General features: G+C 37.9%; 2 protein-coding genes across 4 annotated transcripts in view; one reads left to right on the top strand and one right to left on the bottom strand.

Moving 5' to 3' along the window:
- The window catches only part of GYS2 (glycogen synthase 2), a gene marked incomplete at both ends in the record, with an annotated part of 60,165 nt that extends 55,244 nt beyond the window's left edge, over positions 1 to 4,921 (top strand). The window contains 3 exons of the mRNA XM_081310394.1: positions 734 to 897; positions 2,091 to 2,171; positions 4,700 to 4,921. Of these exons, the coding sequence (XP_081166520.1) occupies positions 734 to 897; positions 2,091 to 2,171; positions 4,700 to 4,921 (467 nt within the window). The remainder of the gene's footprint in view (positions 1 to 733; positions 898 to 2,090; positions 2,172 to 4,699) is intronic.
- A 7,129-nt stretch (positions 4,922 to 12,050) lies between these two features.
- Positions 12,051 to 21,739, bottom strand: SPX (spexin hormone). 3 transcript variants are annotated; one of them, XR_014024124.1, is made up of 7 exons: positions 21,617 to 21,739; positions 21,149 to 21,223; positions 20,924 to 20,981; positions 20,312 to 20,374; positions 18,870 to 18,953; positions 16,475 to 16,570; positions 14,501 to 14,827 (listed from the first exon to the last, which is right to left on the bottom strand). XR_014024124.1 is itself a non-coding variant. In XM_081310398.1 (6 exons), the coding sequence occupies exons 1-6, from the start codon at positions 21,620 to 21,622 to the stop codon at positions 13,858 to 13,860; spliced, it is 345 nt and encodes a 114-aa protein (XP_081166524.1). In that variant the 5' UTR covers positions 21,623 to 21,739; the 3' UTR covers positions 12,448 to 13,857. The 3 variants fall into 3 exon arrangements, 2 of the variants coding, with proteins under 2 accessions (XP_081166525.1, XP_081166524.1); XM_081310398.1 differs by lacking the exons at positions 14,501 to 14,827; positions 16,475 to 16,570 and adding an exon at positions 12,448 to 13,916; XM_081310399.1 differs by lacking the exons at positions 14,501 to 14,827; positions 16,475 to 16,570; positions 21,617 to 21,739 and adding an exon at positions 12,051 to 13,916 and having other exon boundaries at positions 21,149 to 21,506.
- Between the last annotated feature and the right edge of the window lie 196 nt (positions 21,740 to 21,935).

The raw sequence follows: 21,935 nt of genomic DNA, 5'->3' as shown, positions 1-21,935 counted from the left end.
AAAACCTGGACAAACTTTGCCCTTTACCTATTTTTTTGTTTTGTTTTGTTTTGTTTTGTGGTGGTTGTTGCTTTGTCCTAAGTCTGGTTAGGTCCTCTACTTCCTAGAAGTGATATTACAATAACTATAGTCTTAAGAGTACCTATAATGATTGTTATATAGGAAAAATATATTATTATTTTAAAGGTCATTGCAAATTGGAAAAATTCACGTAATTTTTTAAGATAGGAAAATTTGTATATCACCATCTATTTGTTTATGTTGCTTAGCAGAAAGAAAAGTTAGAATGGAATGGATTCTTTGCCTACACCTATTCAATTCCCTTGGTACTTACAATGGCACTGCTCTCTTACCTCAGACTAGAGTGTGGTTCTCAGCCGTGGCGGCATGGTGGGAATGCTGGGGAGTCTAAAAGGCACTGATACCCAAGTTCCACTCCAAGATTCTGGTTAGTGAGCATCCCCTGGAAATATATAACTAGAGAACCAGACTTTTCTAAGCAAAATTCTCTTCATTGGACGTGTGCTGGTGATGGTTTTAAGCCATTAGAAGGATATTACAGAAGAAAATTAAGCCTTAGAAGAGAAAAGACCAAGTGGAGGCAATAATTGAGTCAGGGAGCATATGATGCATATGGTTTTGGGTAGAACCAAAGAGATAATGGAGAATAAGAGAATAAATGTTTTAAGATTTGTCCTATTTTTACCTGTTCTTTGACTTTTGTGCTCTCCAGGTATCTACATTGTTGACAGGCGATTCTGCTCTCCAGATGATTCTTGCAATCAGCTGACTCAGTTTCTCTATGGATTTTGCAAACAGTCACGGCGCCAAAGAATCATCCAAAGGAACCGGACTGAGAGGCTCTCAGATCTTCTGGATTGGAGATACCTAGGGAGAGTAAGCAAATTTTTTGTTAACACAGAGGACAACTTTAAAAATTCCATTAAAATGATGTGATTCTGCAATCTGTATTTGGGGTAAAAATGGGAGTTCATAACCCACTTGAATCTAATGTATGAAATATGATATGTCAAGAGCTTTGTAATGTTTTGAACAACCAATAAAAGAAATGTTGATTCTGGTTATAAATCTGTGAAGTCAGTTCAGTATCATAATTGCTAAAATCTCAGTGATATTTTCATGTACTTTTAAACTTAATGTGAGTTTTCAAATTCCTAAGTCCAATTCTTCACATTTGGTTTGAGTCTATCTTAATAGCAAGTCCATCAGGATCTAGCAGTAATCTAACTAGTTATTCTATTGCTGATGCTTAACTAAATGCATTACAAGTATATAGAGACATTTCCTGAAGAAGAGGAAAACATCAAGAATTTCCTCACCTGCAGTAGGGGGGTGGAAGTGACATTATTTTTCAAAATGACGAGTACAGGAAAGGCTCCCATTCAGTCATGCAATAGGTTTGTAAGCTCAAATAGTCACATTCTTAGAACTGAATGGTTTAATAATAAATATATGGACTTTGCTAGGCAAGCTGAACTTTCCCAGCCAAATGACAGATGCTGCCATTTGCTAAGCATCTATAGGAAGTAATGCCAGTGCTTCATTACAACTTGGAGGGTGAATTTTGCTATCCTTATTTTTAAATGAAAACAGTAAGACAAGGCTTTTAGAAATTGTTTCTTACCTAAAATTTGAAGCAGGATTTACACCTAGTCTCTCTGACTTACAGCCTCATCTCCTTTCTGTGCTGTGCTGTTTCTCTAGAATGAAACCAGTGTTTTCAGTCACCTTAGTGCTCAATTCAGAGCTCAGTGTGGTCTGTTTCCTCCCAACTTTGTATTTCTTTTTTGCCTATGCATTGAAAAATAATAATACTATAACTAATCATTTCTTTCCTAATTCTCAAATTGATTGAATAGTTTCTGCCACTTTAAAATATATATGTGTGTAAACACAAACACATTTATATATATATATATATATATATATATATATATATATATATATATATACACATATATAATCTGTTATATATGTGTATAAGAAAAAAAGTCTTATATAATAATGCAATTATTTAGATATCTATATGTATCTATTATTTAACCCATGAACTGGTTTTCTATCGACAGTATTACCAGCATGCCAGGCACCTGACATTAAGCAGAGCTTTTCCAGATAAATTCCATATGGAGCCTACATCACCACCAGCGGTAAATATATAATGTATTGTTGATTTGTTTTTAAAGATAAATTTTTTATTTATGATAAGTTCTAACAACATTTTTTAATTTGGGAGTAACTAAGTAATAAGCTTTATACTTTTTTATGGTGTCAAATCAGAGCAATAAATAGACGAATTCACAAATCATACTACTTCAAAGCCCTCAATTCAGAGTTCAGTGCTGCCTAGGATGAGTAGATAGCTGATTCCTGTCGTTGGAGAAACACCCCCATTTTGTAACTCCCTCCAACTTAATGCTTGAAGTGGCTCTGTTAGGCATCTATTCTTTTAGAAGTTGTTCAAAAATAAACTGGTCTGCTTTAACAGGATTTGTTATCCAAGGGAATGTTTAAATATAGGGTGACCACTTGGCAAGAATAAAATAGAATAAATTCAAGCATCACAGGAGGATTGGACCAGATAAGCACTTACGTTCCATTCAATAGTGCCCACCAGGGAGTCTTCTTCTAAAGTCCAACTCGATGTTTATATTTATGAAACTAACATGGGCCACATTTGCCATCAGATTCACTTAGAAGGGTAGAAGACTGGAAACACAGTTTAAAGCAGGGTGGCATCAGGTATTTTTATTTAATGAGATTAGTCCTTGCAAGAGTCTACACAGTGATCAGAGAAGTAAATTTCTTTGGACCCCTATGTGCAAGAAGATAATAACCAAACCATTGGGTATAAGATTCACCTCAGTGGAACCTAGTGGCCTATCTCTGTAGTCCCAGTTACTCAGGAGGCTGATGTGGAAAGATCTCTTGAGCCCTCAAGTTTGAACAAATCCAGGCACATAGGCAGATCCCATCTTAGAAACCAAACAAACAAAGATCCAATTTAACTTAGTAGTTCTATGCCCATCTGGGGCCAATATCTTGTGCAAATTTTCACAAACACAGTTCTACCATCCCCACAAGGAATATGCTCAATGACAAGAGTCATCAAATTCAGGGACTCCACAAATCTGTGGATTCCCATCAAGTATTTACCAGTCCTTCAGAGTGGATGGAATCTGATCAGTCTGGGGTCAATTTTACCATAAACAGTTTTGCCTAGTATCACAACTTATAGTCTACCTACATAGGTTTCCAGAGGTACAGATCTAGAAAGATTAGCCTATACAGAAGATGAAAGAGTTTTCTTAATTTCCATATCTATAAATTCCCACTCCTGTGTTTATGATTCTAGCAGAGAGTTGATTGCTTGGCTTATTTAGAGGCAGTCACTCCACTTGATTACTTAAGATATATTCATCCACTTGTCTAGTTATTCAACTAATTAAGTATTTAGCACTTACTCTATGATGGTCCTTCATGCAAGATTCAGCTCTTTTTTTTATATTGCTTTCAGGTAAAGCATCTTAATATTGAAATGACATAATAATGTGTAAAAATGATTGAAACACACTGCAACATGTTGATACATTTGGTCTTCAGTTCAAGCCTTTGCACTCTTAAAGGGTGGTGATCATGCTTTTCAACTTGTTCCTCATGTAGCATTGTGGTGGCCTGATGCATAATTGGTGCTCAGTATGTGGGTTTTTTTTTTTTTTTGAGAGAGAGAGAGAGAGAGAGAATTTTTTAAATATTTATTTTTTAGTTTTCGACGGACACAGCATCTTTCTTTGTATGTGGTGCTGAGGATCGAACCCGGGCCGCACGCCTGCCAGGCGAGCGCGCTACCACTTGAGCCACATCCCCAGCCCATTTTTTAAAAAATATATTTATTTTTTAGTTTTTTTTTTTTAGGTGGACACAATATCTTTATTTTTTACATTTACATGGTACTGAGGCTTGAACCCAGGGCCTCACCGCATGCTAGGTGAGTACTCTACTACTGAGCCACAACCCCAGCCCCCGTGTTTTTTTTTTTTTTTTGAGAGTTTTCTTAGTGAATCTTAAGTAGCAGGACCATTCGATAAAAGTGATATTTACTTATTAACTAAAATGACAGAATGTGATGGAGTTTCAGGGTCAAGTAAGTGGCCTGGCCTCCAGGATTCTTTCTAGAGGTGGCCATTCATGGCATGCCCAGTTGCCTATGTCCTGCAACTTTGCTATCCACATCCATAGATGACATAAAGACTGCCAGTATCGGCAATGTGCATGGCCAGGAGATTAAATACTCTGGGTTCATCACAAACCTAGTACAGATATTTGCTCTACCACTTATGTGGCTTAGAACCTAGGACAAGGCATTTGGCCTTTCTTCACCCTCGATTTTCTTTTGTAAATGAGAACAAATCTATCAGAGTGTTACCTAAAAGTTAAATGAGATAATCTGTAGACAGCATCTGCCACATGTCAATGCTTAATGAAGGATAGCTATATATCTAATACATTTCTCTTGAACCTGGTGGTACCAAAATCAAAATGAATTAAAGTTTAATAGCACCTGAACAGATCACAAAAGATATCTAAACTCATTGTTTTCACAAAATGTGCATACATAGTGTTCACATCACTGCAAGAAGTCATTATACTGTTTCTGTCTTCCTTTTGTCTTTGGCAGACAGAAGGGTTTAAATATCCCAGGCCTTCCTCAGTACCACCTTCCCCAGCAGGGTCTCAGGCCTCCAGTCCTCAGAGCAGTGATGTGGAAGATGAAAATGAGGATGAGAGGTACGATGAGGAAGAGGAGGCGGAGAGGGATCGCTTAAATATCAAGTCACCGTTCTCTCTGAGCCATGCTCCTCGAGGGAAGAAAAAGCTGCATGGGGAATACAAGAACTGAATTGCACACTTGCTGAGCAGAGCTAATGTAGTAAGAATATGGTAAGAATGATTATTTTAAAAGAATTAAAATGCTGCATTTCTTCGAAGTATTACAATGGAATTTATTCACTGCCTTAAAAGTTTAGGAGATTAAGTGAACAGCAATTTTGTAATTTAGAATGAAATCCAAGTCATCGCTCCCAACTCTTGTTTCTCCCATAAATTTAGGCATGAGGAGGAGTATTAAAGGGGCAAGACTGGAGGTGTTTTTAAAATGGATGATTTAAGCAATAAGAATTTTTTAGCAGTGTTTATTTTTAAATTATCATTATCTTAATCTTTTGCTGTATAGTGTCTATACAGTTTCTACACCCTACCAAAAAAGTCTTCCATTTCTCTCCCAAAGGATCCCGATCTTAGCTACGAATGTGTACTACCTACATACTTTAAATAACTAAGACTTTATTAATTATTTTTAATTTTTCACATGTATCAGAACCATAAATTTATATTGAGTTTTTCAGAAAATCATCAAAATCCGTAAGAAAATAGCTATCCTAGATCAAGATCTTGATGCATATTAATGCATATTTTAACAACTCTTCTGAATTATAGAATTCATTTTCAAATTAATGACCAAAAGATGTTACCACCTGTAGTGTATCATCTTACTGACATTTTTTTTTCCTATTGTTAAATGAAAAGCCCTTTTGAAAATTTGGTCAGTTTCCCACAGATGACAAATTGTTAAATACAAATGAATAAATCCAGAAGTATTTAAAGATTTAACATTAATTCACAATATCTTGTTTTAAAATCTTTTAGACATTAAAATGTCATGTGGAAAATGGTTATGAATAGTGTCTAATAATAACATTTGAAACTATCTTTTTAAAAAGAATTAGCAAAAAATAGATTACTTAATCAAGGACAGTGTTTCTAACATAATCTTTGGTGTACTAGAGATATTATTGGATAATAATAATTAAGCAGATTTATGTTTTAAATGTAGTTAAATCTAAATTGGCAAAAAACAAAACAAAGCACATTCACTCTTGGATTCCTTTCTTATAACTGAGTAGCCATTCACTGTGTGTTCCATCTAGTGCTCAGTGAATATCTTGATTGACAAATCAGTTCGTCTTGGTCTGTAGAAGTTCTAAAAAAGAAAAATGTTGGTCTTCCACTGGGAAAACCATTACTGGATTGGTAATGATAACAGTGGAAGAGTCATAAAGACAGTGTGTCTGATAGTTCAAGACTAATGGAAAACTGTAATACAACTATTTTCTAGCTGGGAAAAAGTAGAAGAATAAATGGACATATCAACATAAGCAAGCCAAAATGGAGGATGGTTGCAAAACCCATCATTTAAAAAAAAGATTTGTGAAGAAAGAAAAAAAAATATCTAAAGCCTTATCCTTGAAAAATGCCCTGTGAATGTCAGTTAACCTAGGGCCTGCAGAGTGATCTAAAAAATTCTGCACTGGACAGCAGAAAAAAAATGATATGTATTTCTACTATATACTATTTGTTGAATTACCAAAAAGATCTTATGCTAAAAGGAGGGAGTGTGTTCACTGTTATGACAACCATAAAAATGTATCCCTAGTGAAGTCACACATTGTATATTCAAATGATATTCTTGATTGGTAATTGGATGGTCTACTATTATTTGAGCATGAATATACAGTAAAATACATCAAAAGAAAACTTTAAAATACAAGTATTTTTAATTCTATGATTAGAAATGCATACAATATAATACACAGTAATTAACAAATGCCAACACCTGTTTTTGAATGGCACGTGTGGGAATCATAATTTCTACCTGCACTTAGCCCCCTACTCAGAATCAGCCCCATCCTTCTGTAGTCATTTATTTATTACTTTTCCCAAGATTGACAAAGTCTATGAGGAGAAACAAATGGGATTGATGGTTAATAAATGATTGTGTCTAGTATAGTGCCTTGTGCACAGAAGTTGTATCAATAAATGGTTTTACTGAGAGAAATAGAGTTACAAAAATTGATGCTTTTTAAAATTAGAGCATTGTAGTTATACATAATAGTTGGGGTCATTTTGACATAATCATACATTCATAGAACTTGATTTCAATCCCCATTCCCCACCCTTTCCCTCTCTTCCTCCCTTACCATCTTTTCTTTCCTTTACTGATTTTCCTTTCACTTGTTTATTTATTTTTGATCAGTACTTTCTACATATACATAAAGGTGAAATTCCCTGTGGTACATTTGTATATGCATATTACGTGATTTTGTTAAATTCATTCCATATCCCCCCCTCCCCCTTTATGGTCCTTCCTACTTCTCAATCCTCCACCGCACACTGATCTTCCCTAAATATTTATAATATGTGGATCCCACTTCCAATGCCTTCTTTCCTTTATTTTACTCTAGTTTCCACATATAAGAATCGACATTCAATCCTTGACATTCTGAGTCTGGCTGATGTCATTTAGCTTGATGTTCTCTTTTCATTCATTTACAGGCAAATGCCATAATTTTCTTCTTCTTTATGGCTAAGACTCCATTGTGTATGTATACTACATCTTCTTGATCTATTCATCTATAAATGGGCACCTGGGCTAATTACATAATTTAGCTATTGTGAATTGTGCTGCTATAAATGTTGATGTGACTCTATTGCTCTAGTATGCTGATTTTAGTTCTTTGGAATAAATACTAAGGACTGGGAGAGATGGGTCAGACAGTGATTTGATTCCTAGTTTTTTGAGGAATCTCTATAATGCTTTCCAGAGTGGTTGTCCTAATTTGTAGTCCCACCAACAATGTATCAGTGTTAACTGTTATGGTTTAGATGTTGTGTCCCCCAAAGGCTCACATGTGAGACAATATAAGAAGGTTTGGAGGAGAAATGATTGGCTTATAGCCTTAACCTAATCAGTGAATTGAGTGATAACTGGAGGCAGGTGGGGTGTGGCTGGAGAAAGTGGTTCATTGGAAGGGGGGGCATGGCTATTTTGTATCTGGAGAGTAGAGTCTGTCTCTCTCTCTCTCTCTCTCTCTCTCTCTCTCTCTCTCTGCTTTCTGATATCATATGAGCTGCTTCCCTCTGCCACACTCTACCTCCATGATATTCAGCCTCACCTTGATCCCTGAGGAATGGAGTCTGCTGTCTATGGATTGGGACCTCTGAAACTGTGAGCCTCCAAATAAACTTTTCCTTCTTTATAATTGTTTGGTCAGGTCATTTAGTCGAAGCAGTGAAAAAGCAGATTAAAACAGTAACTCTCCCCTGACATTCTTACCAACATTTATTATTATTTGTATTCTTGATAATTGCCATTCAGACTAGGGTAAGATGAAATTTTATTGTAGTTTTTATTTGCATTTCCTTGATTGCTAGAAAGTCGAACTTTTTTATATATTTGTTCATATATTTTCAAACATTTGTGTTTCTTTTGAAAAATATCTTTTTAGTTCTTTTGCCCATTTATTGATTGGGTTATTATTATTATTATTATTATTGCTGTTTTTTGAGTTTTTTACATATTCTGGATTTTTTTTGGTGTTAAGTATTTTTAGCTTTTTATATATCCTGGATATTAAACCCCTGTCAGCGGAGCAGCTGACAAAGCTTTCCTCCTATCCTGTAATCTCACTCTTCACACCAAAGCTCACGTGTGAGACAATGCAAGAAGGTTCAGAGGAGAAATGATTGAATTTTAATAGTCTTAACCTGGGCTGGGGATGTAACTCAGTGGCAGAGCACTTGTCTAGCATGTGTGAGGCATGGGTTCAATCATTAGCACCACATAAAAATAAACAAATAAAATAAAGGCATTCTGTCCATCTACAACTACAAAAAAACAAATAAAACCAGGAAGAGAGAGAGAGAGAGAGAGAGAGAGAGAGAGAGAGAGAGAGAGAGAGAGTCAGAGTCTTAACCCAATCAGTGATTTAATCGCCTGATAGGGATTAACTGAGTGGTAACTGAAAGTGGTAGGGTGTGGCTGGAGGAGGTGGGAATTGGGGTATACATGTGTATCTGGCCAGTGGACTCTCTAAGCTTCCTGGTCACAATGTAAGCTGTTTCTCTCTGTCACACTCTTTCATCATGATGTCCTGCCTTACCTCAAGCCCCATGGAATGGAGCCAGCCTTCTATGGATTAAAACCTCCAAAACCAAAACCATGACCCCTCAAATAAAGTATTCCTCCTCTGCAATTGTTCTGGTTGGGACCTTTTAGTCATAGCAGCGAAAAGCCTGACTAAAACAATGCTCTTAACCATTTCCTTGCTGTGCAGAGGCTTTTCAATTTCTTGGCTTCCCACTTAGTGATTTTTTTTTTTTTTTTTTTTTTTTTTTAGTTTTATGTAGTGCTGAGGATCGAACTGAGTGCCTCAAGCATGCTAGGTGAGCACTCTACTACTGAGCCACAACCCCAGCCCCAGGGTTTTATTTCTTAAGCTTTAGGGGTCTTGTTGAGGAAGTTGGTACCTGCATCTGTATGGTGGAGCATTGACCTTATGTTTTCTCCCAGCAGTTCCAAGTTTTCTAGTTTAATTCTTAAGTCCTTGATCCATTTGACTTTTGAGCAGCATGAGAAATTGGGATCGAATTTCATTCTTCTACATATGGATGTCCAGTTTTCTCAGCACCATTTGTTAAAAGACTATCTTTTCTCCAACATATAGTTTTGGTAACTTTGTCCAGTATCAGATGGTTGTAAGGATGTGGTTTGTCTCTTTGACTTCTATTTCACTGGTCTATTTTAATGCCAATACCATACTGTTTTTGTTACTATAGTTCTGTAGTTTTTGAGATCAGGTATTGTGATGCTTTCTGCATTGTTCTTCTTGCTCAGAATTGCTTTGGCTAGTCTGGATCTCTTATTCTTCCAAAAGAATTTTAAAATTGTTATTTTCTAGTTGTGAAGAATGCCATTAGTATTTTGGTGAGGATTGCATTGAATCTATATGTTGCTTTGAGAGTATGGCCATTTTGGCCATATTAATTCTGCCTATCCAAGAACATGGGAGGTCTTTCAGTCTTCTAAGTTCTTCAGTTTCCTTTTTCAGTGTTCTATAATTTTTATTGTAGAGATCTTTCACCTCCTTGGTTAGATTAATCCCCAAATATTTTATTTTTTTGAGGTTATTGTGAATTGATGCTTTTAAAGAATGTATATATTCATAAGTTGGAGGACAGAAAGTATAGAAAACATTGTACAGTACTTGATCAGTTGACAGCAAGACTTTATTTTTTATTTTATTTATTTATTTTTATGTGGTGCTAAGGATTGAACCCAGGGCCTCGCATGTGCTAGGCGAGCGCTCTGCCACTGAGCCACAACCCTAGCCCCCTAGACTTTATTTTTTAATTTAAAATATATATATATATATATATATATATATATATATATATATATTGTATTGGGAAGTGAATCCAAGGGCACTTTACCATTGAGCTACATCTCCAGCCCTTTTTATTTTTTGTCTTGAGATAGGATCTTGCTAAGTTGCTGAGGGTCTTACTGAGTTGCTCAGGTTGATGTTGAACTTGAGATCCTCCTACACTAGCCTTTAAGTAGCTGAAATTACAGGCATGAGCTCGTGTACCCAGCAACAAGACTGACTTTTTTTTTTTTAATGATTTGAATTACCAAGGTTTGAATGTTTGTGTCCCACACCTCCCTTTCATATTTGAAACACCAATCCCCCATGTGATGATATCAGAAGGTGAGGTCTTTTGGAGGTGACTAGGTCATAAGGGTAGACCCCCTGTGAATGAGATTGGTAACCTTTCCAGATTTCTTTGAAGCAATGTGGGTGACAGAATTGCCTACTTCCCTGGGTGATTGTGAGGATCAGATCAAAGTAGAAATGACCTCTTTCTAAAGGAATTTACAGATAGTAAGAAGAGACTGGACTGAATGAAGTTTTAGTCCCAACTTGCCTTTCTCCTGAGACCAAGATAAAATAATATAACTCAAGGTTGATGAAATATACATTTTTATTTATCATAGGTAGGTGAAGAAGAAATGTGAGCTGATTAGAACAACTAAGCCAGGCTTCTTTGTCCTTTTCTCTCAGGACTACAGTGGTGGTGGAGAGGGAGAAGGAGGACAAATAATAATTAATAACTCAGGGAACAAAGAATAATTAAGAGCCCAAGCTGGAGGTAGGATATAGAAGCAAAGAGGGAAAAGCAACCTGAACTGTACAGAAAGTGGTTGATAGCTCTATCTGGAGGTCAGAATGTTCCAGTTAGTGTGTATAGGTTGAAGGCAATCATTTCTTAATTTAGAATACATGCCATATAATGTAGAAGTTTGTTGATTTATAATTGCTCATCATTCCAGTTTGTAAAAAGATGGAAATAAAGAGAATTACAGACACCTTACTAGGCTTGAATATGATCTGTCCCATCTAAAACTCATGTTGAAGTTTGGCACTGTGGTGGTGTTGGGAGGTGGGACATTTACAGGGTGATTGGGAGACAGAGCTGTAGTTCAGTGTTAGTGTGCTTAGCCTGCATAAAATCCTGGGTTAAATCCTAGCACCAAAAAAAACCCAAAAAATAGCTGAGGAGGGGGCACTTGCCTGTAATCCCAGTGACTCAGGAGCCTAGGGCAAGAGGACCGAGAATTCAAAGCCAGCCTCAGCAACTTAGTGAAGCCCTAAGCAATTCAGCAAGACACTGTCTCTAAATAAAATATGAAAACGGGCTGAGGATGTGGCTCAGTTGTTGAGTGCCTCTGGGTTTAATCCCTGGTAACAACAAATGACAACAACAACAAACAAACAATGTCACAAGGTGATAAGTTTGTTAGAAGTTGTTAATTCTCTGGGAACAATTAATAGTTACCATAAGCATATGTTGTTATAAACAAGGCCACCCCTCATGTTTTGCCTCTTCCACACATGCCCGCTAGGCCATGAAGCAGCATGAGGCCTTCATCAGAAGCAGAGAAGATGCCAGAGCCATGTTCTTGGACCTTCCAACCTCCAGAATCCTAAGTCAAAATAAACCTCTTTTCTCTACAAATTTCCCAGCCTCATATATTCTTCTACAGTAATAAAACATAGACTAAGACACACCCTAAGATACCTGGAAAGCTATAGCAAACTAAGGAGAGGGACCTCTGTAATTAATCAGCCTATTTGTGTGGCAGAACATTCAAGGAACTCAAAGACTTATAAATACTTATGGTTGTATTTTAGCAGCTAGTGGTCATTCAGGCAGTTTTTTGAAACTGCATTTTAGTATGAAATACTTGAAATTATTATGGTCAGATCTGGGAAAAATTATTTCTGAAGATTAATGTTAAAATGTTCTTGAGCTAGGCCACGATGGTTCATGCCTATAATCCCAGCAACTTGGGAGGCTGAGGCAGGAGGATGGCAAGTTCAAAACCAGCCTCAGAAACTTAATGAACCCCTCAGCAGGATAGTGAGATCCTGTCTCAAAAAATTAAAAGGGCTGGGGGTGTGGCTCAATGGTTACACACCCCTGAGTTAAATCCCTGGTACCAAAAAAAAAAAAAAAAAAAAAGCATTCTTGGAATATACATAATATTTAACTAGGCAATATGAATAAGTTTATGTCTGGTGAGTAAACAGTAATTTTCAATAAATTGGATGTATGCATTGTCTCTACTAAATCAACTTTAAAATCAAATCATAATTAATGACAGACGCCTATTATAATGCCACAGAAGTTTTTAATACATGTATATTAATTTTTGGCAGAGATAAATATTATATTAACTTAACTATTATATCATTATTCAGTTATGAAACAAGAGCCAGATAAATCTTATAAGCATGATTTTGATTACTTAACAGAGTGAAATTACAATTTCAAGTTGGAGACATTCACAGAAAGATATTCTTTGGCTATTAAATAATGGCTACATACTGATTACCATAAGAATCAACAATACTTTCCACTTATAACATTTATCAGTAACAACTCTGAATTGATTAGGTTAAAAACATGATGGTCATGTGGTAATTCCAAATAAATTATTATGCTTGCTGTAGTGGTGTGACTGTATTTGTGTTCAGGCGATATTGAACCCAAGTTGACTTTGAAAAGTAGTAAACTAGTTTATATTACATGCACTATGTTACCAGGGTACCTTAATGTAGTGCTCTAATGTCAAATAAAGCCTGAAGATCTAGGCAGTTAGAGTAAGCAGAGGATTAGAATTTGCTGAGACTCTTTAGCCATGGAAAAAATGGGTTACCTCTTGAAAACTAGCTGGTTCCCTTTGTTTGATATATACACAAGCAGAGTCTCCATTTGCTTAGGTCCCTAACTTTTAGACCCAACTTTCTAAAATGATTTCTGGGAAATCTCCTGAGGGCACATGGGGAGCTCCTAGCTATGGCCCTTCAGCAAACCTTTCACTGGCTCCAGCTGAACTGCCTGTTCCCCATCTCAGCAACCACACTCATGTGTTCTTACAAGGCTTCTTCCCAGCCAGCCCATTTCCACTTCCTTCCTTAACAACTTAAATCTCCTGGAGAAACTACACAGTAAGACTCTCCCTTTTCCAGTCCTGCCAGGCCGGACCCTTCTTTTAGGAATAAGAAAAAGGGGAAACAGGGAGAACCACAGGGAGAACCACTGCTGAGTGACATCAGAATGCAAATGGGTAATGGGATGAAAAACCAACAACCAAGATCAAGCCGGGTTTTGGCTGTAATGAGTTTTCAGCCTTATTAGAAATGCTCCAAAAAAATTGTAGAGTAAAACATCAGGTGATGTGAACAGGACCTGAAACAGCAAGAGCGGATGATGATGGTCTTAGCTTAGAACTTTACATTTCTTTTGCTTCTGAAAAATACAACTAGTAGCGCATATTTCTTAGATCACAGTAAAAGGGTCCAGGGGCTTTATTCATAGGGTTCATGTTTTCAACAAGAACAGAACTATGCTTGAATGTACTCTGGTATATTTTCACCAGTTTAGCAGACCATCTCCCAGGAATCTGCTTTGATCAGAGTTTTTCTCTCCATCTGTAAGAAAAAAAATCATGCAAAATAAGCATACACATTCCTTTGTGTGTGTGTGTGTGTGTGTGTGTGTGTGTATGGTGCTAGGGATTGAACCCAGGACCTTGTGCATTCGAGGCAAGCACTCTACCAACTAAGCTATATCCCCAGCCCACATTCTATGTTTTAAAAGGGAGGAAAGTAAATGAAGAGAACCTCAGCAAATAAACATTTAGTCCACTAATTTATATTAACTATTGGACTCTGCTATTGAAAATTTTTAAAAAATGGGTTTTGATTTGTTTGGTTTAAAAAATTTCCTCCTCAGCTTGGGATATATCTGAATATCTATGATGAATGAATCTATAACAAAGGAGGTTTGGTAGAACTCTGAAAGGGCCATATGTCAGGACATATACATATAATATACTGATACTGATAATTATGCTTCTTGTCTAAAATACCCACAATTATGACCATCCACTTGCATCAAATTATTCTCTCTTTATTTTCTCTCTTCCTACCTTACTTTGGAAGGATTATATAGCAGAACATTTTTTTCTCCTTTCCCTTCCCTCCCTTTGGTCCCTTTCCTCTCCTCTACTGATCTCCCTTGGATTTTCCTGAGCACCTCCCCCTCAAATGTCACACCTTTCATTTTCTTTTTCCTCTCTAATTCACACATATGAAAGAAAACGTAAGACCCTTGACTTTCTGAATCTGGCTTATTTCGATTAACATAATGATCTCAAGTACATAGGAATGCATTTGTGAAAGTTCCTTTATTAGGTGATTCCTTCTGGGAAGGGCCATAAGTCAAAAGCAAGGACACTTGTTAGCTCTTTGAAACTTGCAAAACTTCAGAGCATGAGATATCACATCTGGGCAGGAATACCTAAGGACTCAGATGGCAGCAGGTTTCTGGGACTCTAAAACTGCAATAAAAGGGATAAAACCTGCAATTAGGTAGCTCCCAGGAGTGGCCCAGGGCAAAATGCATCTCCTAATTTTCTTTAGAGTCATCTTTGGATTAAACCGTATTCCCTCAGTAAGTTACAATATAATTTGAATAGCCCAGCTATATCTTAACCTGAATTGCTAGCACATTCTGAAACATTATAAACAGGCTGATATTTAGAGAAGGGGTAAAAACACACAGCCAAAAAGGCATTCCAATATAAACTCCACTGAGATGAAAGACGACAATAACAATTAACAATATTTTCTACTTATAATGTTTATCTACATTAACTACATAAGAGTCTCCCAAATAATTAATACCTAGGAATTTAAGAATAAAAACACTACAGGATGCTAGTGATCAACAAATCATATGGGAATCCAAAACTTGTCCATCGATTTAGATTAATAAAGTTTATCTTCTTTATTTCATCTTCAGTGACAAGTAACTTACAAAACTTTGATAATTCAAAAAATTATGTTTATTTTTCTAAGAGACATGAAATGGGGACCTATGGAGAAATCCTTTCTCCTCTGTAGAATTAGATCTTTCTATTCTAGCTCATTTTCTTTCCTAGCTCTGCACATGCAACCCAATACTTCCTGTTAACCAGTCTTCATCAGAGCCCTTTTCCTTCTGACTTCAAAAATCAATCATTGTCCCAAAGCTTGAATTTAGAAAAGATCATCTTAGATACAGCAACCTCCATCTATTCAACTATTTCTCACCTTTCATTGCAGTTCTGTGATCCAGGCCAGTTCCCCAATATCTAGTATTTTCCATTCTGCAATTTACTTTCTTGGACCAAATTCCCCCTGATCAATGTTTTGGATAGGATGCAGCAGCAGGGAATTGTGTCATGGCTAGAAGCTGAAGGGAAGTCTTGTGAACTCTTGTTTAATGTCCTGCATTCTGTATTCACTCTAACCATCCTGCTAGAGTGATGGTTCTGATGACTGTCTTCTTGAACCTTATCATATTTGACTTATGGGAGATTCTGATTCTCCTTTTATATTTTGGCCTGCTCTTTTTACAATCTTCATCAGTATGATTTTCTCCCTTGTCCCTTGATTTTGGGGTGTTTTGCAACTCAGTCTTTTACTATCTGTTCTTTTCCCAAGACACCTAAGCCCCTAGAAGTGATCTCCATTATGGTTTCAACCTTTATTAACTACCTCTGAATTTTCATTTGTTCTCAAATCTGACCCGTGCCAGAGTAATGTCAGAGGGGACTTGTTAAGGATACAGATGCCGGGGTCTCACTCAAGGAGTACAGAATCAGAACCTCTGGGCATAAGGTCAAGAAATAAATGTTTCAAGAATCTCCTCAGTTATCTCTGATAAAACCAGTCTGCCTATGGACAGTGAAGACCACTGGCCTACACCTTGAATCACCAGAATATCTCCATCAACTAGAACTGAACTCTTCTTCACATCCACAGAAATTTTTATTCTTTATTATCAGGATTGCCATTTTTAACTCTCACATACAACTTGACAAATGTGCTAGACTTTGGAGTCTCCTTTATGTCTTTAGCAAACAGTTATCCCATCTTATCTATACTTCTTGGCAATATACCTCAGAGTCAAGCCCCTCCATCAACCCCCACTGACCGCCAACCTCATTCTTCACTCCTTCTTATTTTCTTACTGGGTCCTCATGCCAGCCTTTCTTTTCCAACATAATCCATGAGGTGTCATGGCATCATCAAAAGAGCTACAGAGTCACCAGTCATGAAAGAAAATCTCAGAATCACCTTTTACTATCTGTATGACCTTAGGAAAGCAAATACAATTCTTAAAGGTCCAGTTTTCTGAGCTCTAAAGATTAACAATGCTGTCGGACACACCATAAGTGCTCTCCTGGATGGTCGGAATTTTTATTGCTTTTATTATTACTCTGTGTATCATAATCAGACTCATCTTCCTTTACCATGCCATTTCTCTGCTGAAGATCCATACATTGCATCATTCATTCTAAAATACAGAATAGTTACCTTCTCTGATGGTGAGCTAGCAACTTGATCCTTCTGTGCCTCTATTTCATCACCTATAAAATGTGGGTTAAGAGTATGGCAGAGCGCTTGCCTAGCATGTGTGAGGCACTGGGTTTGATCCTTAGCACTACATAAAAATAAACAAATAAAATAAAGGCATTCTTCTCCATATACAACTATAAAACAAATGAATAAATGAATGAATGAATGAATGAATGAATGAATAAACCTATTTAAAATCACAAAAGAGTACCCATGTCCTGGGGTTCTTGTGAGGATTAAGGTATACATTCATATCAAGTGCTTAGTACAGTGCCTGGCCCACTGTACTACAGCAAGGACTTGATCGTTATTAGCTATCATCATCATCATCATGATCAGTAGCATCAGCAGTATTATAGTAGTTCTGTTATAACCACCGCTCCTGTGTTCTGCTGTGCCACTCCCTATTGACCCCGTCTTTTCCCTACAAAAGCTACTCTCATGCCTGCTTTGGCTTAGTCTCTTCTCTCCTCTGCCTGCCACAGTGTGTGGCACCTAGAAGGCATAAATGTATATTTTCTGAATAAGAATTATAATCTTCTCTATGTCCCAGTTAGCCCTGGCATTTTGGGTTCAAAAGACTTCTTTCTTCCACTCTCTTCGATGTGCTGCTCACAGGCACTGTTTCACAACAAAGGCAAAACTTCAGCCTAAGAAGTACCTTCTGCTGTCTTCCCTCCTCCCACATGGCTCAGTTCAATCCTAAACACAGCACATGTTTGTTCCAGTAGCATAAATGTCAGGGAACCATGGCTGTAGTATGTGCTTTAACCACCAGATCACTTGCCATATATTTTTAGACCTTTTACATAATAATTATTTCATAAATATGATAGCATTATAATTTTTTTTTGTATTGGGGAGTGAATCCAGGGGCACTCTACCACTGAGCAACATCTCCAGCCCCTTTTGTATTTTATTTAGAAACGGTTTCACTGTGTTGCTTAGGGCCTTGCTAAATTGCTGAGGCTGGCTTTGAACTCACAATCCTCCTGCCTCAGCCTCCTGAGCCACTGGGATTATAGGCATTCACCACCATACCTGGCTCATTGTAATTTTTGAGAGAGAAAATTCTAGGTCTATTTATTATGCTTTGATGACTTTTATTCTTAATAGTAATAAGAATTACATACCTTGTTTATTAGGCCCTTGTTGAGACCCTGAACATGGATATCATGACACTAAGACTCAGGACCACCCAGGTAGAAAAGCAGTAGAGCCAGCTAGGTTGGTTAGCCTCCAAAGACCCAGCTGATCCATTACCAAGATGTCTAATTTAATTAGTAGTTTTATTGCCACAGGGACAAAATGGTTCAACTTGAAGATTTTGCCCAGTCCTGGTATGGAAGAGGCTATACAGTGTAGTGAAAATCAGACAGGCTTAGATTCAGAACTGGTCCTTATCTATTTGGGTGAACTATTTGAAACTTCTACAAGTAAAAATGAAAATGGTTGACTTTCAGCAATATTATTTGGTTTAACTTTTAATAGGGAACAACTGGATTTATGATTATTCCATTTTTTTTTGGTTTCAATGTTTTCAGTTACAAAATAATAAGCTCCATCAGCTTTGAGTTCTAAGAAAAACAACGATTAAAATAGGCGATGGGGGGCTGGGGATGTGGCTCAATCGGTAGCGCGCTGCCTGGCATGCGTGCGGCCGGGGTTCGATCCTCAGCACCACATACCAACAAAGATGTTGTGTCCGCCGAGGACTAAAAAATAAATATTAAAAAATTCTCTCTCTCCTCTCTCACTCTCTCTAAAAAAAAAAATAGGCGATGGATTGTGAAATTCATATAAAGTTCACCAGTCTCATCGGGAAATATTTTTTTTATATTCTCAAGCCTCACTTTAATGACAAATATATTGGTCTTTATAGAATACACATCTTTGTGACTTTTTGGAGTGAGAAGAGTGTACTCAAGACAGAATCCTGCTCTGTTCTGCAGTAAAAGGAGATTACTATACTTGTACCTTCTTGTGGTTTCTGCAACAAAGCCAGTAATAGAGCTGCTGCTTCTGGAAGAGTTAGTAGTTGGGGATTTGGGCTTCGTCTTTCTAGAGGAAAAAAAATTATAAAGATTCCATTAGAATTTAAATATTCATATAAATAAATACTATTCTAGTATGCTACAATAGTAGAAATACCTCTATCAAATAGTTTTTTTTAATCCCTAAGCAAAGAGTACATAGGACACTGATATGTGTGTGTGTGCACATGTACATCAAACCCAGGGCCTCACTCAATTTAGACAAGAGCTCGACCACTGAGCTATATCCCCAGTCCCAGAACACTGATTTTTATAAATGGAAACATTTCATACTTCCCTTAGAAGTGACTTCCCAGTGATTATATCTTTTACTTACAGGGTAGGGAAGAATATTTTGAACTATGTTCTTAAGAGAATGGCATGAAAGCACAGAGGACTAAGAGAAAGAGCCCATGAGGAATTTCCATCTTCATAACTTACAGAGATGTCTGGGCAGAAAGATGTTTGTTTTGTTGTGATAGTTATAATCGTACCCAAGAGCATTGACAACTGAGTTACATCCTCAGCCCCCTTTAAAAACTCTTCTTATTATTTGAGACCTAGTCCCATTAACTTGCTGAAGCTGGCCTTGAATTTAGGATTCTCGGCCTCCCAGGTTGCTGGGATTACAGGTTTGTGACACTGTGCCCAAATGGGCAGAAAGGTTTAGATATTTTTTCAGAATAAGTATATATTTTTATTCTTTAGCATTTCAATCTTTATAATTTTTTTTAAAAAATGTGTTATAATCTCTAATTCAATGACATGGAAAGGTGTAGCATGAAAAACAACAGTGCCTGGCTCCATTCTAATGTCCCCCACTTACCTAATTTTGGTTTTGAACCTTTTAATAATAGCTCTTTTACTGATATAATAAAGATACATTTGAGGCTCCTAGGTTAATGATTATTTTAATAATAATAGCAACAATAATGTTTAAGAGGAAACTGAGCAAAACTCCTTCCATTAATGCATAGGTACATTTCTAGAAGCAGTTGTACAGTTCTTTATACCCCTCCCTACCCCTCTGAGCTGGACCCCAGATTTTGCCTGTCCGCCCTTGCCTCGCTTCCTGAGGACCTCTGCAAACCCTGGCAGCCAGAAGACTGCGACCCAGTCAAGCCTCGGTGGCTGCCGCGCCCGCTTCCGCCGCGGGAGCCCTGGTCCCGAGGGGCAGAGCGTCACACCCCCAGCTCCAGCGTTGCGAGTCCTGCAGCTGCTGCCCACTTGAGCTGGATTCAGGCCAACTGTAACTCAGGGCAGTTGGAGAGCTGCGTCTTTCCGGATCGGGGAGAAGCTTTCCTTCCGCGCCAGGGCTGAGCGAGCCCTGCTCGACCTCTCCAGCTTCAAGACCGGACATCAGCCCTAGCTGTCTAGGTCACTCACCTGGAGGCAGCCTGTCGGAGAGGTCCTTCCTACGGCTCTGGTCGGAAATGAAGCGGCGCCCCTCTGCAAAGCAAGACACCGGGCTCAGCCCCGGTGGCCTGGGGCAATTGCGGGTTAAACCACCGCAGCGAAATGGGGCAGCGGCGGCAGCGGGTGGCTCCTGGTCAGAGCCGTGCCTGGCTGAAGGGTTTAGGGCGCTCAGAAGGCAGCCTGGCCAGAGCCCGTGCTGCGGAAACCCGCAGAGAAGTCCCAACTCCTCCTCACCCTTCCTGCCCCCCGCCGCCACAGCCAGACGCTGCAGGGGCGCTTTGGAGCCCAGGTCAAGTTCACAGATCCGTGCTCTCTTCCCTAGGAAGCCTCAGGGTTGTGTCTGCACCAAGAAATGGCAACCTTCAGGTTTAGAATGGAAGGTTTCTAATTACCAGGGAGTCTTGCTCTCATTATCCTCCTTCTCCTATCTTTTCCTGGATTACCAGATGCCCTCACTTAGGTAAAGGAGCAAAGTTTGATATTATTCTGTCTTCAGGCTTTTCAACTATCTCTTCATGGATTCATGCACCCTGAGAGTTTTCCATCACCATTGTAGGACGAACAAAGTATTTGAGAACTTACGTGCCCCCTTCAGGTAGAGCATAGCTTGAGGAGTCCAGTTTCTTCTATTAAAGAGTTTCTATAAGCAGGAGAAGAGAAGAAAGGTTAATAAATTATCACAGCTCAGTCCTCCAAGGGGGGTGGAGGAGAGGGAGAAGAAGAAGAAATAAGAAAGGGGAAAAAAAGAAGAAAAGAGAGAGTGGGCACAGCGTGCATGCAACGGATTTGTTCTTTGTATCTGGTTACCTGAGGAGCGCTGTTTCCCAGGACAGAAAACACCAGGAGAAGAGCCAGGGTTGCTGCTGTCAGACTTTTGGCTCCCTGCATGACATGATGAACCAAAGAGGGTCATTCCCCTGCCCATTGGATTTTCTGCTTTCTTCCTCTATGCCTGGACGATTACAAATCCCTTACTTCTGGCTATGTTCTGTTTTAATACTCGGTATGTGGAGGTATTCTCCCAGTCTCCCTTTTTATTAACCCACAGAGTTCACTTAGAAAAATTATTTAGAAATATATTATTTTCATTACCTCACCCAAATGAGGAATTGGGTGAATAAGTGATGTTTTTTTCCTCAGTAAAATCAAACAATTCTATTTTATAAAAGTTCAATATCATTTAGCCTCTAAAATGCTCACTAAAAATAGGTGAAAAGTTATAAAGCTTTTTATAAAATAACTAAAATGTCTCGAGTAAATAAAACTTTTACTTACCTTCATGTTCAGCTTCTTTCAGAACCCTGAAATAACTATGACTTTACCTGTGAGTTTTCTAATCTAATCCTGTTTTGAATTTAGAGCTTTTAAAGTCTTACTGTCAAAGACACCTCCCCATCTACACAGTGTTGGGGAATCCACAGGGACAACTTGTCAGTCATCAAGATTGAAAGGATCTGATGACTTCTCCAGGGAGATTCAATTGCAGGAAGTAGAGGAATGATTGATGGATGGAAATCGTTTGTTTAGATATTGATCACATCAGCCAGGAGACATTCTGAATGTGTCAGCATCATTGCCATTGCTTTTCCTGTTA

The sequence above is a fragment of the Spermophilus citellus genome (genome assembly GCF_964194105.1).
Source record: "Spermophilus citellus genome assembly, chromosome: 10".
NCBI classification, from domain to species: domain Eukaryota; kingdom Metazoa; phylum Chordata; class Mammalia; order Rodentia; family Sciuridae; genus Spermophilus; species Spermophilus citellus.
Note: the sequence above shows the minus strand (reverse complement) of the source record. Positions and strands in the feature narration are given on the sequence as shown.